A 16,310-nucleotide genomic window follows, 5' to 3' on the forward strand; every position below is an offset into this window, starting at 1 on the left:
CGCCCCACCTGTCCACAGGGAACCAGCACCACCGAAGCCGTCCATGCAGAAGTGACGAGAGCCTGGCGCTGACACCCAAGAGGCTCCAGGTGGGCTGGCCTACATCCTGGGAGGCTCTCAGAGCTCTAGCTGGCCCCCTGCTGGAAGACGGGGCCACACGCAGCCACCGTGACCCCACACCGGAGAGCTGACGCATGCTGCCCACACAGGTGTGACACACAATCATCCTCCAGCCACAATTCAGAAGTTCACTCCCGAAACACTCGGCACGTCCTGAAGACTTCTCATTTCCGTGTGCAGTGGTGGTAACTACCCTCTGACTCCACTCCCACTCAGGTGGTTCTGCTACGGCGCTGAACATGGTCATAAACCCCGGCTGCACTGAGTTTTCCTCACAGAGACGCGTCTCTGAAGCTCAGTGGCAAAGGGCAGGGTCACCGCACACAAAAACCTGAACGCGTCTATGACTTCCGACTCACAACGCCATGTGGCTCTTGGAAAGGAACCGCAGGCGCTCCCGTGCCACCAGCGCTGTGCGGACTCACCAGTCCTGCCGCAGCCCCGCAGACACTCCTGCCGCAGCCTCGTGGGCACTGCGTGCGAGCCGCTACAACACACTGTTCACATCCCGTCGGGGTGCACAGAGGGGCACTCTGCTACGTGCCCCGACCGACCGCTTCTGCAGCCTCACAAGGCTTCGCCAACGACCTGACCTTCTAGGTGACACTCAGTGCCTCCTAGAAACCCCCTTCCCCGCCAGGAACTGCCAACAAGCACCGGGAACCCTGCGAGCTCCAGCAGCCGGTGACGCGCCCACGCCCACGGCCGTGATCTCCGAGCACTTCGTTCCCCCGCAGCTCCGGCCCCTGGGGTGGAGTCAGTTTGCTCCGGCCACTGCCCCCCACGGACGGAGGGTCTGTGTGTGTGTCTGGCGAAAACACTGGCTCAGAGGGACACCAGGGGCGGGGCACCCCGCTGCTAGGCTCCTCACACTAGATGCCTCCGCACAGGTGCCAGTGACTCCGACCAGGACTCGCCAATTCACACCTGCAGCGCCTCACCTGGCTCCAGCACAGGTCCTGAGAGACAGGGAGCCACCGAATGAGGGGTACCTCCCTCCGACGTCTGTTTGCCTCCGTGAGCCAGTCTGGGCAGGCCCCATGCCACGGGCAGGACCACCGACCTCACCCCCAGACCCAGATTCAAAAACACTCACACCTGAGAAACACGTGCCCACTCAGTGGCCACACGGGGGCTGGCCACGGGGACTTGGCTACTCCAACACCATCTCCACTTAACTCTGACTGCGCCTCTGCAGAAATCAACACGGGCCCCCGGTTCCTCCAGATCACCTGCAGAATCCACCCCCCGGAGGACACGAACGTGGACTTTCTCCCTTGGGCGTGCTTTCCACTCACGGGCCGACACCCCTCTCCAATGCACGGACTCCTGTCGGCCCAGGGACGCTGCACCAAGCCCTCGAGCGGCACCTCAGGTTCTGATCGCCAGGACTGCGGCCGACGCCCATGGGGGCCGGGCAGGAGGGACCGCGAGGCCGGGCCCGGGCCCCTGGGGACCTTCCCCGCTTACCTGATGAGGATGATGACCGAGGGCGTCTGTGCCATCGCCCCGATCATGCTGCAGACACACATCACGCACAGGAAGATGAGGAAGGCCTCTTGGCACCCGGGGCTGGGGCACTTTCCGGAAACCACGGTGGCGTTCTCGGGCGGGCCGGCGCTGAGGCACGCACAGCCGGTGAGATTCTGAAAGGCAGCAGCCAGCCCTGTCACTGGGGGCATCTCCACCACCTGAACCCCAACCCACCGGTCAGCGGGCGCTCTCACGGCCCAATCACACGTTCCGGCGCATCCCGTGCATCAGGCCTGAATGACCCAGAGACCTTTAAACAGGCTGCAAACCCATGCAAACACACGCCTGTTTCTGGGGAGGACAGCTCCTCTCCCGCCTCCTCTGTATTTTATGTCCCCGCTCAGGAACCCCTCCGTGAGCGGCTCGGTAGACAAATCCGTTCCCCCGGCCCCCCGCCCCCACCGCACACACACACACCCCGCTACAAAGGAAACTGCGCTTCCACAATATGATAAAACATTGCCAAATTAACACCGCAATTACTTGCCAATTTGTCCTCTCTTGCATGCAGTTATAATTACACTGAAGTGTATTAAAAGAAGTAAATCAGGTAACCTGCGCGTTGCTGCTGGTCTGGTGCCCAGTGTGGCACCGTGGAGCACACGGCATGCTCGGGGAGGGGAGAGGGGGCTGCCGTCGTGGGGCTCAGAGGGGGGGGGGCTAACGGGAACCCCCATGAGAGGCAGAGACAGCCAAGAGGGCTCAGAGACGCCAGGGAGCTCCGAGCGGATGCCACGGAGCAGGCTGCAGCGCGAGGCACCCTGACGAATATGTGCTCACAGAGGAGGAGGCAAAGCCACTGCATTCCACTGGGCCTTCCCTGGACTCTTGCCCGCCGCCCCGTCCCCAGGCCTGGTCCTCCTCGCTCACGCTCCGGGAATCTCTGGCGGCAAAGGCAGGAGCAGGCACTGAGAAGGGCAGAGCCGGCGAGCGCCAAGCCAGGTCAGGTTCAGGGATAACCGCGCAGGGGCCTTTAGTGACCGCAAGATGAACACAAACATCACTGACTCACTGCTCCTCCTTCCAGGGCTGCTACGTTCAGAGCACCCTCGGGAGGGAATCCTCCGGAGGGGCACTCCACTTTAAGTCCCGCTCCCCTCTTTTCTTCTCCCACAGAACACACAGATGGGCTTTCCCTACCCCACAAAGCTACGTGGGATGCTGGCCGGGATATCCAAAACCCTGCATGTGCCCCCCCCACCCCAACAGGGCCACTTGTTACAGGACTGTGCCCTGCATGGAGGCTCCGTTCAGGGGCTGGGGTGGAGGGTGCTGCATGGGCTGCCCAGTGCAGACGCCCTTGTGCCTCTCACAGCACCCAGGGGTGGTTAGGGTCGTCCCCTGAAAGGCGCGGGCCCTGCCCCTGCGAGACCCTGGCCGCCCTGCCAGATGTGAGATGCTGCGTGTCCTGGTGACCAGTCGGAGAGGGCACCGGGCTCCAGGCTGGTTTCTAAGCACCCCCGACCTGGAAAGCGGCTGGCCTCCCGCCCCCCGCCCCGAGTTCCATGGGGGTGTCTCCCCACCAGGCCATTGCCTGGGCGGAGCCGTTGCCCTGCTCCCAGGAGGGCTGGACGCCCTGCTGGCGCCACATGCAGGGTGGCAGGCCCAGGCTTTCCTGGAAGTGAGTGTGCCCCGGACAGTGTGTGGATGCTCAGGGGACCACTGCACGTGCACAGAGAGGAACGGGCTCACGGGCGCGGGAACCCGGGGCGTCCTCCAGGACGACGCGAGGCTGGCTCCTGAGACCTGGAAGGACTCGTCCGGCAGGCCGGCGGACTGGCCGGGCACACAGTGACGCGAGGGCACCGTGAGGCGCGGCACTGCAGCAGCTGAGGGAGGCCCTGCGGGACGCTCTTCACGCACCGTCACGGCAGGGACACTCCAGGACGCCACCACCACCACCAACGACCCCTCCACAGACAACAGGCACCAGTGAGGCCGGGTGCGTTAAAACCCAGCAGGAGTCCACCTACCGGGCAGAGCGGTGCGTCGAAAAGTGGGTGAGTGGGGGGAAGAGGTGGTACCAAGGACAGTTTCCACACCCTCCCTGTTGTACTTTCTGACTTTCAAAAAAATAACATTTTTACAAAACTAAGAAGCCCAGAACTTCACAACATAACCAATGCGGGAGGAACACCGCACAGCCACTGAACGCCCCAAGCCTGTCCCCGAGTCCCAGCCGTCCGTCTACACTGAGAAAAGCCCCCCCCCCCACTCCACGCCGAGCCTGCACCATGACCACGAGGCCGGAGACCACAGACCCACAGACACAGAACCGCGGCTCCCTGGAGTCCGGGGTTCCCTTCACTGCCGGGGAAAGGGGAGCGTGCCGTTGTGACAGCTCGTACAAGCACACACACTCATCAGCAGTGCTCCCAGACACAGTGGTTTCCCTTCGCGCTTCCCCTCACATCCCGTGCTGCTGCGCCACTTCTATGGGTCTCGCGCGCGCGCGCACACACACGCGCACACACACGTGCACACACACACACACACACTAGTTTCTGGGTTGAGAGGTTCCTTTTCCAAGGGGACAGCTGCGGTGGGGGCAGCGTTCCCTGTCCCAAGAGCCTGATGTGAAACCTGGGAGAGTGGACAGCCGCTCCCAGCTCCCAGCCGTCCGGAGTCCTGGGTTGGTTTTCCTTTCTGAAACGCACCCGGTCACCGGGGAGAGGGGACTGTCTCTGGGGAACGCCGGGCACCAGCTGGTCCTGTCTGCCTGTGCCCGGGCGTCTCCCACCCTCTGTGGGGACGCCCCACTCCCCGGGACAGCCCAGGGCCAAGGACACGGCCTCGGGAGATGGGGACGCTGTCCTCTGAGCGACAACAACGTGTGTTCCGGGCACTTAGGAACTCTGTCGTGACGCAGCGAAGTTCCTCAGTGGTCTCCCTGTCACTCATCACTGCCCCTTTGTGTAGCTCCGACCCTTCATCACCTGGTCAGCCCGACCCACCTGCTGTTGCCGGGGCAGACCTCGGAGACCCTTGTTCACCAGGAGCCCTGCCGGCGACCCACAGGCCCCAAGGCCGAGAGGCCGTGGAAAAGCCACGAGAACATGCACACCCTCCTGTTCCCCCACGGGATCATGGCTGAAGGGCAGTGGCTGGGGAGAAACACAGAGACGAAAGCCAGACCTCCTCCCACCTCTCGCCCCCGCCACCTGTAAGCAGGGCCAGGGCACACCCTCCTGCAGCGGCCAGGACAGGGCTGTCCTCAGGGAGCACAAGGCCCCCTCCTGCCTCAGCCACTCCAGGCAGAAGTGGCGGGTGGGCAGAGCAGGGGAGGGGGACGGTGTGACCACCAGGCCCCAGGCTCCCCCTCCAGCTCTCTGTCTCCTGACCCCAGACCGAATCCTTGCCCCTACCGCGAGGTCCAAGCCTCCCAACTTGGGCGCAGCGCCCGAGCCAGCAGGGGCTGCTCTTGTGACCCAGGCCGATGGCGCCTCCAATCTCCAGCTCGGCGCCCCCTGTGGGCGGCACGAGAAGGGGGGCCGAGGAGAGGACATCAAAGGGTGAGAGCTCAGTGTCTGCTCAGACGCTGACCTCTGTCTGCAGGGATACAGTATGGAGGCCTCGTCCCCTTCCTCAGAGCAGTAGTTGGCCCTGGGGTCACCGTCCCCCCAGACTGCTGAAACATCCGGAGACACGCGGGCGGGTGTCTGGGGAGTACACAGCACGGCCAGAGGGAAGCACAGAAGCTCGCCCCCCAACAGTCGCGCCCCGAAGCTCAGTCGGCAGCGGGAGGCAGCCGGGGCCTGGCCCTGCTCTCCCTCAGTAAGACTCTCATCCAACTCGCCTGGCAGACTGGGGGGAGGGTTTGAGGGTGATCTTTGGGCCACAGAATGCTGTGGACCAGAGACTCCCTCGGCCTCAGGGCACTGGCCGATACTCAATGTAATTCTTAAAAAGGGATAATAACCAACACTGATTTACAACACAACTTTCTGAACATTAATGACATTGTCGTCATGAAAAAGATAGCTTGTATTTTTATTTTCACCACTCTCCAGATTCCATCCCTTTTTTAAAAATTCATTTCCAGTCTCATAAAGCAATTGCTTTATCATCTAAAGTAAAATATACGTTCCTCCCTCCACCCCAGGGTGATTTATTTTCCTTCCAGACAAATGTTAATAACTGGCCAGAAATCTAAATGTTAACAGCGAGGAAAAAAATAAATCTTTGGAAATGAAAATGAATGATCAACGCTTTCTGTCTCAGAACAGTCGCTCCTCCCTAGACACACAGGACGAGGCGCACAGTGGGACCAGTGGCTCCCGCTCCGGGTCCCCGAGAGCAGCCACCCGCCTGCGCACTCCTGGACACCGGGAGCACGGCCGGGGGCCAGGCCTCGCTCCGGACAGCCCCGGCCCAAGCGGTGACAAGAGCTCTCGGGAGACCACCGCCGTGGGGCAGGGCCTCGGAAGCACACAAGGGGAGGGGTGGCTTCCCGGAGGGGGAGGGGCGTTGGAGCAGGGTGTGGGCGGGTCGGCAGGAGTCGTCCACACAGAGGGAGGGTATGCGAACACGTGTGTTGTGTGGGAGAAGCTGCACGCCACACCTCAGAGGAGGCGGGGCTGGACAGAATACCTGCTGACACATAACCAAACCTGGTTCAGTGCCACATCCACCTTCACAGGCTGGGCGATGGACTAGCATTAGGAAGAGTCATTTGTACGACGACAGAAATCATCCCGGCTGCAGCGCAGGAGACAGACCACAAAGGGGCCACCCTGAGCTGCAGACACCAGTGCGGCAACGCCGACCCTGGTCCAAGCGAGAGATGGGCACAGCCTGGAGCAGGACAGTGCTGGTGTGGATGCAGGAGGGCAGGTGCAAGACACACCTGGCACGCAGGGTCAGCCAGAGTTGGTCACCAGTCACTTGGCACCAGCCTGGCATTGCAGAGAACATGCAAAGCTGCAGGCTGACAGTCAGCTGTGTATTTCAAGCCAAAAGAAAAGAACCAAAAGAGAAAGCACAGTGGGAGTATAAAAAGGGCGGGGGGCATCTCCGTGAGAAGAAAACAAGGGGACTGAGCAGGGAAGAGGCTGAATGTCAGACAGTCCCAGGTTTGGAAGAGGTCTTCCCTGATAAATGGTTCCCTAGCCCTTCTTGACATCCTTCTGTGGACAGGGAGCTCACTACCTACAGAGTCATCCCATTCCGTTGACACCCGCTGTGAGCGCTGTGAATCCCAGTCTGTTTCTCTGCTACATATACAGCTTCCTTTCACTGTCCACTGCCATCTGCTCGACGATGCTGTTTGGAAACCTGTCTGCTTTAGCAAGGGGGGCCCAGCAGTTGTCCCGCCTACGGATGGAAAGCCCTTCGCTGGAGCCGGGCAGAGGCTGAGAGAAGTCACAGTGCAGGGACACAAAGCAGGGAACACGTGCGGTTGCCCTTGTCCTCGGGCCCACCCCGTGCCATGAAAACATCACTGTACCGTGCTGTTGCAGCCCGCAAAGCAGGCTGACAGGTAGGTGACGCCATCCGCCCCGCACACGGGAGTGAAGGAATCCGTCTGGCATTCACAGTTTTTATTGCAGGGTGCGTAGGGGTCCAGGGCCGAGCCAAGCGCTGAGCTGGAGAAGAAGAAACACGGAACCTGTTAGAGGAAGGCCCACTTCTGACAGGAACATCTCCCCCCCCCCCAATATCTCTCTGCCCTCGGCTGCAAGGAGTGACCTGGCGCTGCTTTCCTTTGCCTCCTCCGGGCTTAGCCCCCTCCATCCCAGACTCGCTCACTCCTGGGAGCTCTGCGGGTTGCTCCCAGCACCGAGCAGCCAGGCTGGCTGGGCGCTCCGTCTGCAGGAGTTCCTCTCTTTATCATTTGCACCAATGCGCCCCAGGGGCCGGGAACACCCCGGGGCTCTGCTCAGGGCCACCTCCTCCATGAAGCCCCTCCTAATCACTGCAGCCCCCACTGGCTAACCACTCCTCCCTGCACGGCTGAGCACACACTCCTCCCCTCTTCGGGTCGTTCCTCGTCCGTTTTACTCCTCCCCAGCCTCGTGGTGCTTAACAACCTACTATGACAACACCATTTCAGTAATGACTGTCTGTCTGATCGACTCCATTTCCTGCGGAAAACTACACTAACGTATTTTAAATTTGCTTTTACTAAAGGCACAGTTAGCTAAAGCAGCAGACAGCAAAGAGGAAGAGGGAGGAGTTTTGGTGCCACAAGAGACGGTGTCTCCTCTTCAGCCCACCCCCGGGGCTCCGAGCACTTCCCGATAAGGACGGTGACAGTGACGCCTGACAGTGCGTGTGTCAGACACCGCCCCAGTGCCGTGCGTGTCGTCCCCGTCACTCCCAGTGTGACCCCGTGGGGAGCACAGGGAAAGGAGTGCGGTGTACCCGGGACGCGTCACCCGCCCTAGTGCACACAACTCACAAATGGCAGAGCAGGGACTGGACCCCATCGACCATGGCAGCGGGCAGAGCCACCGCAGCCCCTGAGCTTGCTGCTGCTTCTTCACTGAAGACTAATGCCCCTACAGTAGGGCCCGTGCTCTGAACCACTGTGCGTGCACTGCCTGAGCGCTGGCAGAGTGCGGGCTGGCGGGGTTTGTCTCCAAACACCGCCATCAACACCTGTACAGCCCAGAAGGCACCCTGTTTGAGAGGGAGGGGCTGCGTCGGGATGTGGGCCACCAGAGGCCATGGTGGGGTGAAGGGGTCGGGGGGCACATGGTGTCTTGTGCACGTGTGCGTGTGAGCCCTGCACGGCTACAGAGAGCTACCCTGCCTGTGTTCTCCCACTTCTGCTGGCCCTTGAGGGGTGGCAGGTAAGCCCAGCTCTACTGTATCTTCTGGCCTCACTGCAGGAATAGGCCTGGTAGCCTGCCTGGAGGAGGAGGCCAGTGTGGACAGGAGCTGGTACCCCCAGAATGGGAATTGGTACTCACCAATTCCAACTGGGGCTACAGTTTGTAATTACTATGTGAGTGTCCTGATAGCTTCTGACAGTCTAAGGAAATACTGAAGTCTATGCTGTTTTTCACTCGAAGCTACATTTTACAATGAAATTCGTTTTTATTTTCGACCTTCACATCATTCCCACAGTCAAATGCCAGAAGCAGTACTTCTGGTCCTCTGGGGAGTGAGGGTGGACCGTCTCCCCCAGCGTCCCTCTGCCACCCTGTAGCCAGCTTGAGGGGAGCGGCTGCCCTGTCCGTCCAGAAGGGTCACACTGATTCTCTGACTTGGGGAGTAGGATGCAGAGGCGGCATCCACGTCCCGGCTCATGGTCACTAGGGACCATGCTGGCTGCATTAAGCCACCCTCGAGAGCCCGGAGCCCTGAGCCCCGAGCAGACGGGGCAGGGACAGGCACTGCCGGTACTCACATGTTTCCATAGGGAACAGTGACCCCGGCCACGGGGCCCGTGTCACAGCCCAGGAAGAGGAAGGAGACGTAGCAAGCCGTGGACACCAGGTTGACGAGCATGGCCATCCGGATGGCGCCCAGGGCCGACAGGCTGAACTTCTTCACCAGGAGGCCGCCCAGGAAGATGCCCAGACAGGCACAGGGAATGGCGGTCAACCCTGCAGGAGAGCAGAGGGCGCAGCCGTGAGCAGGGGAAGCAGGGGAAGCAGGGCAGGTCCACGTGGGGGCCCTTCTCCTGGCACCGCAGTGCGCGACCTTGGCAGGCCCCAGAGCCGCCATCGGGGGGCCTCATTCCCGCCCCGAAGGAGCTCACAGGAAGCTGGGCGGACCTGCACATGGGAGTCTCAGTGCCTTCACCCACTGTGCGACATGGGGTCCCCCCCCAGAAACACAGTGGGCGCGGGCCCGCCACAGACGAAGTCACAGAGTGGGGCCTGCACTCGCGCTCCAGGGCCGTGAGTGCCGGGGGCCGTGGCGTGCTCCCCGCGCACATCCCAGGTGCCGTGGGGCCGAAGCTCACCTGGGGGTTTTCGCCTCCTCTTCCCCTAGGGGAGGAGGGCATCGAGGAGGACGGGCCTGCAGCCTGTTTCACCAAAGGCCCCAAACACACAAACCCATGGAGATGGTGTTTTGAGCAGCCTCATGACCTCTCAGGAAGGGGCATCAATCAAATCAACACATTTTTGTGGTAACTGCAGTAAAACTTTTTTTCTCTCTGATAAACAGCCGTCTGGAAAACATCGGGACTATAACCCTCCCGTTTCTGATTCTCGGAGACTAATGGGAGTTTAGGAGGGCAGAAGGGCCCTAGGCTTCTGGCCCCCTGCCTGCCTTCGCTGTGTCCACTCACGCCCACTGCTCCTCCCCTCTCTCCCCCCGGCACAGGCACCCAGGCTTCGCATTTCCCGATCCCTCTTCTAGAACATGCTTGTCCCACGCTTTGACTTTCCTTTTGGGAGAGGCCCTCTCTGATAGCCCCCAAGTGGCCCCCGCACCCCACCCTGGGGTCCCCTGGTTGAGTATTTCCACGGCTGCTGTACAATCAGAAGCTGTCATGTGTATTTTTGGTTTTCTTGTTTCTTGTTCCTTCTCTCCCTACTGAGTGGCGGCTTCCCCGACGACAGGACCCTCTCCCACCTGTGCAGCGCAGCCTGGTTCCCCGTGTGGGCACGGCGCGGGCCCCAGGATTGCTGTGGGATGGAGGTGGTGGGAGCCGGCAGAGCCTCCGTGTGTGAACTTGGTGGTGCACTCGCCCGTGACAGGGAGCAGGCCTGTGCTTTGCTCCGTCTCCCAGCAGAGACAGAGGGAGTGTCATCCGGCGATGACAGGAACTATGACCATGGCAGGCTTCGGGCACATCCACCTCCCCGCCCCTCCCTGAGGTGTGCAGGCCCTGCACCTTCGGGTGGTCCCCGCTTCCTGAACCGACACTCGTTAACCTAACCCATGCAGCAGATTGAGTCCTTTCACCCGCAGGAGAGAATCATCGCCACCAGCCCCTGCATCGTCTGTGCTGCTCTGTTCTGAACTCGGCCTCAGCTGCTGCTGACCCCTGGGTGGCCCGGGGCCCTCTGCCGACGATGTGACAATGCTCGGGCATGGCTTATCCTTCCCAGCGCCTCCCCTTCCCCTGAAGGCCACTGCCGGCCCCTCTTGCAGCCAGCGCCCCAGAGCCCACGCTGACTGGAGCAATGCCTGGGGTGGCACCCAGGGGCGGGGCAGCACCCAGGCTGCCTCCCCTCGCAGTGGCGGGAAGGTCCTCCCAGCCACGTGCTCTCACAGACAGAAGCACAAAAAGTCAAGACTGTTTTTCGGACCCTCTGCCCTGAAAACCACTGATGTGTTTGTTGACAGAAAACTGAGGAGTCTCATGTTAAGCTGAAGACAGCCCCCACGCCCACGCAACTGTGCCCTGCAGTCGACACATCAGGAGCCGCGCAGAGCACCCAGGAGGCGAGAGAGGAATTCTCCGGGCGGTGGGAGGCGGAGCCCGAGCACGGCCGGTTCTAATGAGGGAGCTGTAACTTAATTACGAGGAGATGCATTTACCCTATCTCTGCCAGGCAGGTATTCCAGGACTGGCTGCGTGTTGCTAATCACTCTCAGAAGCAACACTCCTGAAGCACCGCATGGGGCAGAGTTATCGGGGAAAAGAGAAACAGTGAGACCTGTGCTTCCCGAGAGGTTCCCAGGGAGATGTGCTGTGAACTGGCCATGTCGCTGTGGACTGACTTTCGTCTTTTCTGTCCCACAAAGTGCCAGAGCCAAGGGGAGGAGCTGGCGAGGTCTCCACTCCTGCACGCCCACCCGTCTCCAGCTCAGGTCAGCCCGCAGCACACCACACCCCCCCGCCCCGCAGCCCCCACGGGGCTCCCACGGGTGGTTCCCCCAGGCTGCCCGTCATTCCGGCCTCCATCCCGCCGAGTACTCTCCCTGTTTCCACCTGAAGTTTGTGCCCTTTTACGTCTGACCTTCCCACTCGGTCACATTCCACCACACTGAGGCAGTGTATCCGAGTCCTCCTTTCTCGCGCCGTGTGACAGTCTACCGTGTGAGCACTTCATAAACCATTTACGCGGTCTACGGCTGACGGGCGTGATCTGGGTTGACTCCAGTTCGGGGCTGTCACGCAGAAAAGCTGCTCTCAATGCCGCTGCACACGCACCTCCCGGTGAGCGGCCCGAAGCGCTGGTCTCCGCCGGGCGCGTGCCCAGAGGTGGGGCGGCTGGGTCGGAGCGCATGCACATGCTCAGTGCGGATGGGCAGTACCGCCGCTTTCTCCAAACTGCTCGTGCCATTTGCTCGCACCATTTCGCACGCCCACCGGCGTGCAGCAGCGTTCCAGCGGCCCCACGTCCCCCCAACGCTCACTGAGGTCAGCCTGGCGGATGTGCGTCGGCACCTCGCTGTGGTTCCAGCGTGTGCTGGGCTGACGGCTCAGGGCTGCTCAGCACCTCCGCATCCCTTTGCTGGCCGCGAAGTAGCAGGTAGCAGCGAAGGAGCAGCTCAGAGAACACCGCCTCGCCACTCCCTCCCTCCCTCCCGGCAGCCACCTGACTCCCACTTAGAGAAGAGAACTCCAGGGCCGCACCGGGCAGGTGCCAGCGGTCACCCTGTCTCTGCCTCTCTGTGTTTGCAGAGCAGGTGAGCTCTTTGCCCAGGGCTGTCCACCGCATCCCCCCGTTCTGCGGCTCTCCTTCTGCTGGCCCTCTTCCCCTCTGCTCAGAGACCTGCTCCAGCGAGTCCTCCCGCCAGAGCAGCGGCTGCTTCCTCGCGGCGCCAGCACCGCCACTCCTCCCGCTCAACTCCCAGCCCTGACCCCCACCTCGGTCCCCCTCCCTCCGCCCCACCCGGCTGCCCTGACAGGGTCCCGCGGTCACTGTCCCCCCCTTCCCCTCTGGCGGGCTGCTCTCCATGCCGTGGCTCGGGACCCCCTGCTACCGCTTCGAGGACACAGCCCTGGCGCAGGCTGGAGACGCCCCGGCTGTTACGGCTGACAGCACAGGTGAGCCCTCACCTTGTTCGAGCGCTCACACCGCTGACTGCTTCCTTCCTGGGGGCACCTCTTCCTCGGCTCGCGGGGCCCAGGGGTCTCTTCAGGAGGCTGCTCAGACCTCTCCACACTTCACGGTGGTGTTTCCACCTCCTCTTCAGATTCTCACGTTCTCCCTATGTTGTTCCACCCCCAGTCCTCTTGGCCTTCCACACGTGATGGCATGGGACCCACATGACTGGCCCCGGGCTCGCTGAGCTCCTGGCCGGGCCCGGGACCGTCACACGGCAGACAGCGACCCAGGCGTCCGCACGGGGCGCCTGCACTCGGGCTCTCCTCTTCCCCACAGACCGGACTCCTCCCCGGGTTCCTGCGTCTCCAGCCAGGGATCCGGGGGGCCCTCCTCACTCTTCCCTCCCTGTCACGAGCTGAGACCGCTTCGCTTTCTTCAGCCTGCCAGCTCCCAACAGTTGGGGGCAGACGCCCGTGGTCCGCTGTGCAGCGGGCGGGAAGCCCATGCTTGAGGAAAACCGCAGTCATGACCCATTCACAACCCGGCCAGGGGCCTGAGGACAGAAGGGAGCGGACGGCCTCCAAGTTCTGCATTTGCTGACAGCGGGTTTCACGCGGCCAGGAATATTCGAGTGTCTTCATGTGCCTACCCCAAGCCTGCTAACCCTCCGAGATCCATCTTGATTTCCCTTTTCCTCTGTCACCATCATTCCCCAAAGTCTGCAGTTCACACCAATCTATCGCCTTCCTGGCCTGTCCCAGTGCTTCCTATCCCTGCACATTTTATATTTTAGTTCTTTATTATCACGCACTTTCAGTAATTGCCTCAGGTGGGCTAACCTTACCTGGAGAATGCACTTTGAAACTCTGCCGCTGCAGAAGCGGCCTCAGCACCTTCGGGCCGGACTTGTCCCATGCACGGCGGCCCCCCTGCACCCGCCCCCAGGGGCGCTGCGGCCCAGACTCACCAAGCAGCTGGTTGGCAGAAGAGGTGGTGAGGTTGAACTGCTGCTCCAGGTACTTCCCCAAGAAGGCAGCGAAGCCAGCCACCACGGCGATCTCCATGCAGGCAGCCAGGACGATGCAGGTGAACACCGGGTTGGAGAGCAGGTGCTTGGTGACCTTGGGGATGACTGCAGGGAGAGAGGCGGGGGCCAAGGTCACACACACCGCACTGCCAGGCCTTCTGTCCCCGGGCCCCTTCTTGCTTCAGGGTTGCCTGCCTCAGTCAACAGCCCGGGAGTCACCCCGTCCCTCAGACCAAAACCTGTCACCTGCGAGTCGGCCGTAACTGAGAAAACTCTGGCTCCCGAACAGATGCTGATGTTTTGCCAGTGAAACTGACAACTACTGAGACAGGAGAGGCTGTAACATGCGTTTTGTTATTGTTCACTGGAAATGCTAAAATATTTTATAAGGAATCACAAGTTATTTTCATTCCCATCCCCCACCCCCACCAGGAGTTTAGGGTTTCTCAAAAAGGAAAAGAATAACTTCATTTTGTGTTAATTATGACAGTATAACTATGTCCTATCCACATATCTAAGTACATATGTGACTAATATTTATAACTGTGTATGTGCATTGAGAAAATGTATTTAACCTTAGCAGTTTCAAGGTGTTCTCCCATGTATGTCAGAGACCTGTGAGGCCCACTCCCCTTCCCCGCTGCCCCGCCGTCACGGGACCGCCCTGCACAAAGCCGCTGTGAGCTCTCTGTTGGGGAGCTGGGGGGGGGTTACCTGAGCAGCCCAACTAGGGTCTCGGTCGTCATCCCTGACCCGGTGTTGCCATTCCCTCCACGGCAGCCGCGGGGTTCAGCTCAGATCACAATCCTCCCCCCTGAGATCCGCCTGAGACCAACCCCCAGACCCAGGGCCTGGCCCCTCGGCCCTGCAACCGCACTTCCCGTCACACCCCCTGCTCCCTCTGGCCCGGCCCCTGCCTGGTGCTGTTCCCCCTGCTGCCCCCCCCTCCCCCCCAGATCTCTGCCCCGGGCTGCTCCCTCCAAGGGAACGAACACTCTGCCCCCAGGTCTGCGCTCCCCCATGTCCCCTTCCTCCCCCCACCCCAACCGAGAAAGAGCTGTCCACCGACAACAGTGGACACGAAAGCCTGTTGTGGCCTGTGCACCGCTGAGGACCACCAGGGCCAGACAGCACGGCTCGCTGAGGTGATGCATTCTAATCTCATTTTACTGCACTCTGTTCTTCTCACACTGTGTCATTTTCCAAACCACCAGCACTTCCTTGTATATCAGTGCTTTTCAAAGTGGGGTATTTGGTTCCTCATCAATCCTTTAAAAACAATCCCATTACGTGGGTATTTCCAGCGATCAGTGTCCTCGGCACCTGGTCTCTGACCAGATCCCCTTCACGGCGGGCTGACCGCGGTCCCACCAGGACACAGGGGCGTGCTCCTGACACCAGGCCGACCAGACGGCTCCCGCAGCCACCCCGTCATTTTAACATGCGCTTACGGAGCATTACCCGAAATGTAACTGACGCATCACGTGGCTCGTCACAGCCATCACAGCTTAAGATGACGCTAGGTTAGAACCACCAGGTTTACTAAAGTTGCTTACGGAGACGTCTTAGGTAAACAGTGGAACCGGCGGCAAGCAAAGGAGGGAGTGTTTGTGGAAGCGGTGGGGGAGTGACTGTGGCCGGGGCACCCTGCTCTGTAGGGACGACTGGGCACGTGCCTGCCCGTCTCCCCCTGCAGCACAGGAAAAGGCAACACTCCATCCCAGGTGCAGCTCGGACCGCGCCAGGTCTAGGCAAACCTGGTCCGTGCCAGGCCCAGACAAGCAGAGGTGAGCGGGGAGTCTGACACCGTTCCCAGGTGATGAATTCGCCAGCCGCCCTAAAGAACAGACCTAATTACACAGGTTCAATCTCATCTCCTAGGAGACGGAACCTCTAAATGGCCCAACTAATTGGAATAAAATAAGAATGGAGGACACATAAGTTTTAAGTAATGTTAACCGACAAGCTCAATAAATCAGGATGACAGAACAATGGGTCAGGGACGGGCACATACTCAGAACTGAGGATTTATCGTTCTTGGGAAAGATGCCAGGTTTCAGAAAGACAGGGACGTCAGGGTCTGTGGACACAAGGGAAGACGCTCGCCCCGGTTCGCCGATGAGGACGGACCGAGTGGGTCACTGGAGGCGCCGGGCCGCTGGGGGCTGGGCAGCCCAACCTGCACCCCAGCTGCGGAGGCCCCAGCAACAGGCAGGGCGGTGGCCGCGGTGGCCGCGGTGGTCCTACAGATGTCCTGAGGCAGTTCCTCGTTAAATTCCTAAGTCCCGAGGGAGGCAGCTTTTGGACTAAATAAACGCACGCCACACACACAGGAAAAAACCTTAGAAAAGGTGCGAGCCAGCACAAAGACGCCGAGGGAACAACTTCCAGTCCAGGCTCTCCAGCCGCATACACACGCCGCTTCCCTGCGAGCGACGGCCTTCGCGTGCGTGTCTGTGTGCTGCTGCGGGGCTTCAGGACTGCGGGGTGGCCCGGCTCTCTCAGAAACGTCCTGCCAAACGAGTGCCTGCAGGCGCTTACACTTCAAATCTACGTTCCAGTGCTGGGACGCTTTCCTGTCAGGGTCACATGCTTCCAGGACTGCACAAACACTTCTGGGAATGCTGGTCCTGCACGTTTAAATCCGAGGACTGTTCGAAAACACAGATGGATACACCGGGCCCCAGCACAGGGCAGTGGGGAAAGTATGTGTCTCCGCGTACAGAGTC

General features: G+C 60.8%; 1 protein-coding gene across 4 annotated transcripts in view; it reads right to left on the bottom strand.

The window, feature by feature from the left end:
- Nucleotides 1-16,310, bottom strand: part of SLCO3A1 (solute carrier organic anion transporter family member 3A1) — a 199,454-nt gene that overhangs the window by 11,912 nt on the left and 171,232 nt on the right. For all 4 annotated transcript variants that reach the window (XM_028502410.2, XM_036013120.1, XM_036013119.1 and 1 more), the window contains exons 5-8: nt 13,522-13,686; nt 9,008-9,206; nt 7,100-7,238; nt 1,591-1,766 (exon numbers count right to left, since the gene is read on the bottom strand). In XM_028502410.2, the coding sequence (XP_028358211.1) occupies nt 1,591-1,766; nt 7,100-7,238; nt 9,008-9,206; nt 13,522-13,686 (679 nt within the window). The remainder of the gene's footprint in view (nt 1-1,590; nt 1,767-7,099; nt 7,239-9,007; nt 9,207-13,521; nt 13,687-16,310) is intronic.

This window comes from Phyllostomus discolor, chromosome 12 (assembly GCF_004126475.2).
Source record: "Phyllostomus discolor isolate MPI-MPIP mPhyDis1 chromosome 12, mPhyDis1.pri.v3, whole genome shotgun sequence".
Taxonomy (NCBI): Eukaryota; Metazoa; Chordata; class Mammalia; order Chiroptera; family Phyllostomidae; genus Phyllostomus; species Phyllostomus discolor.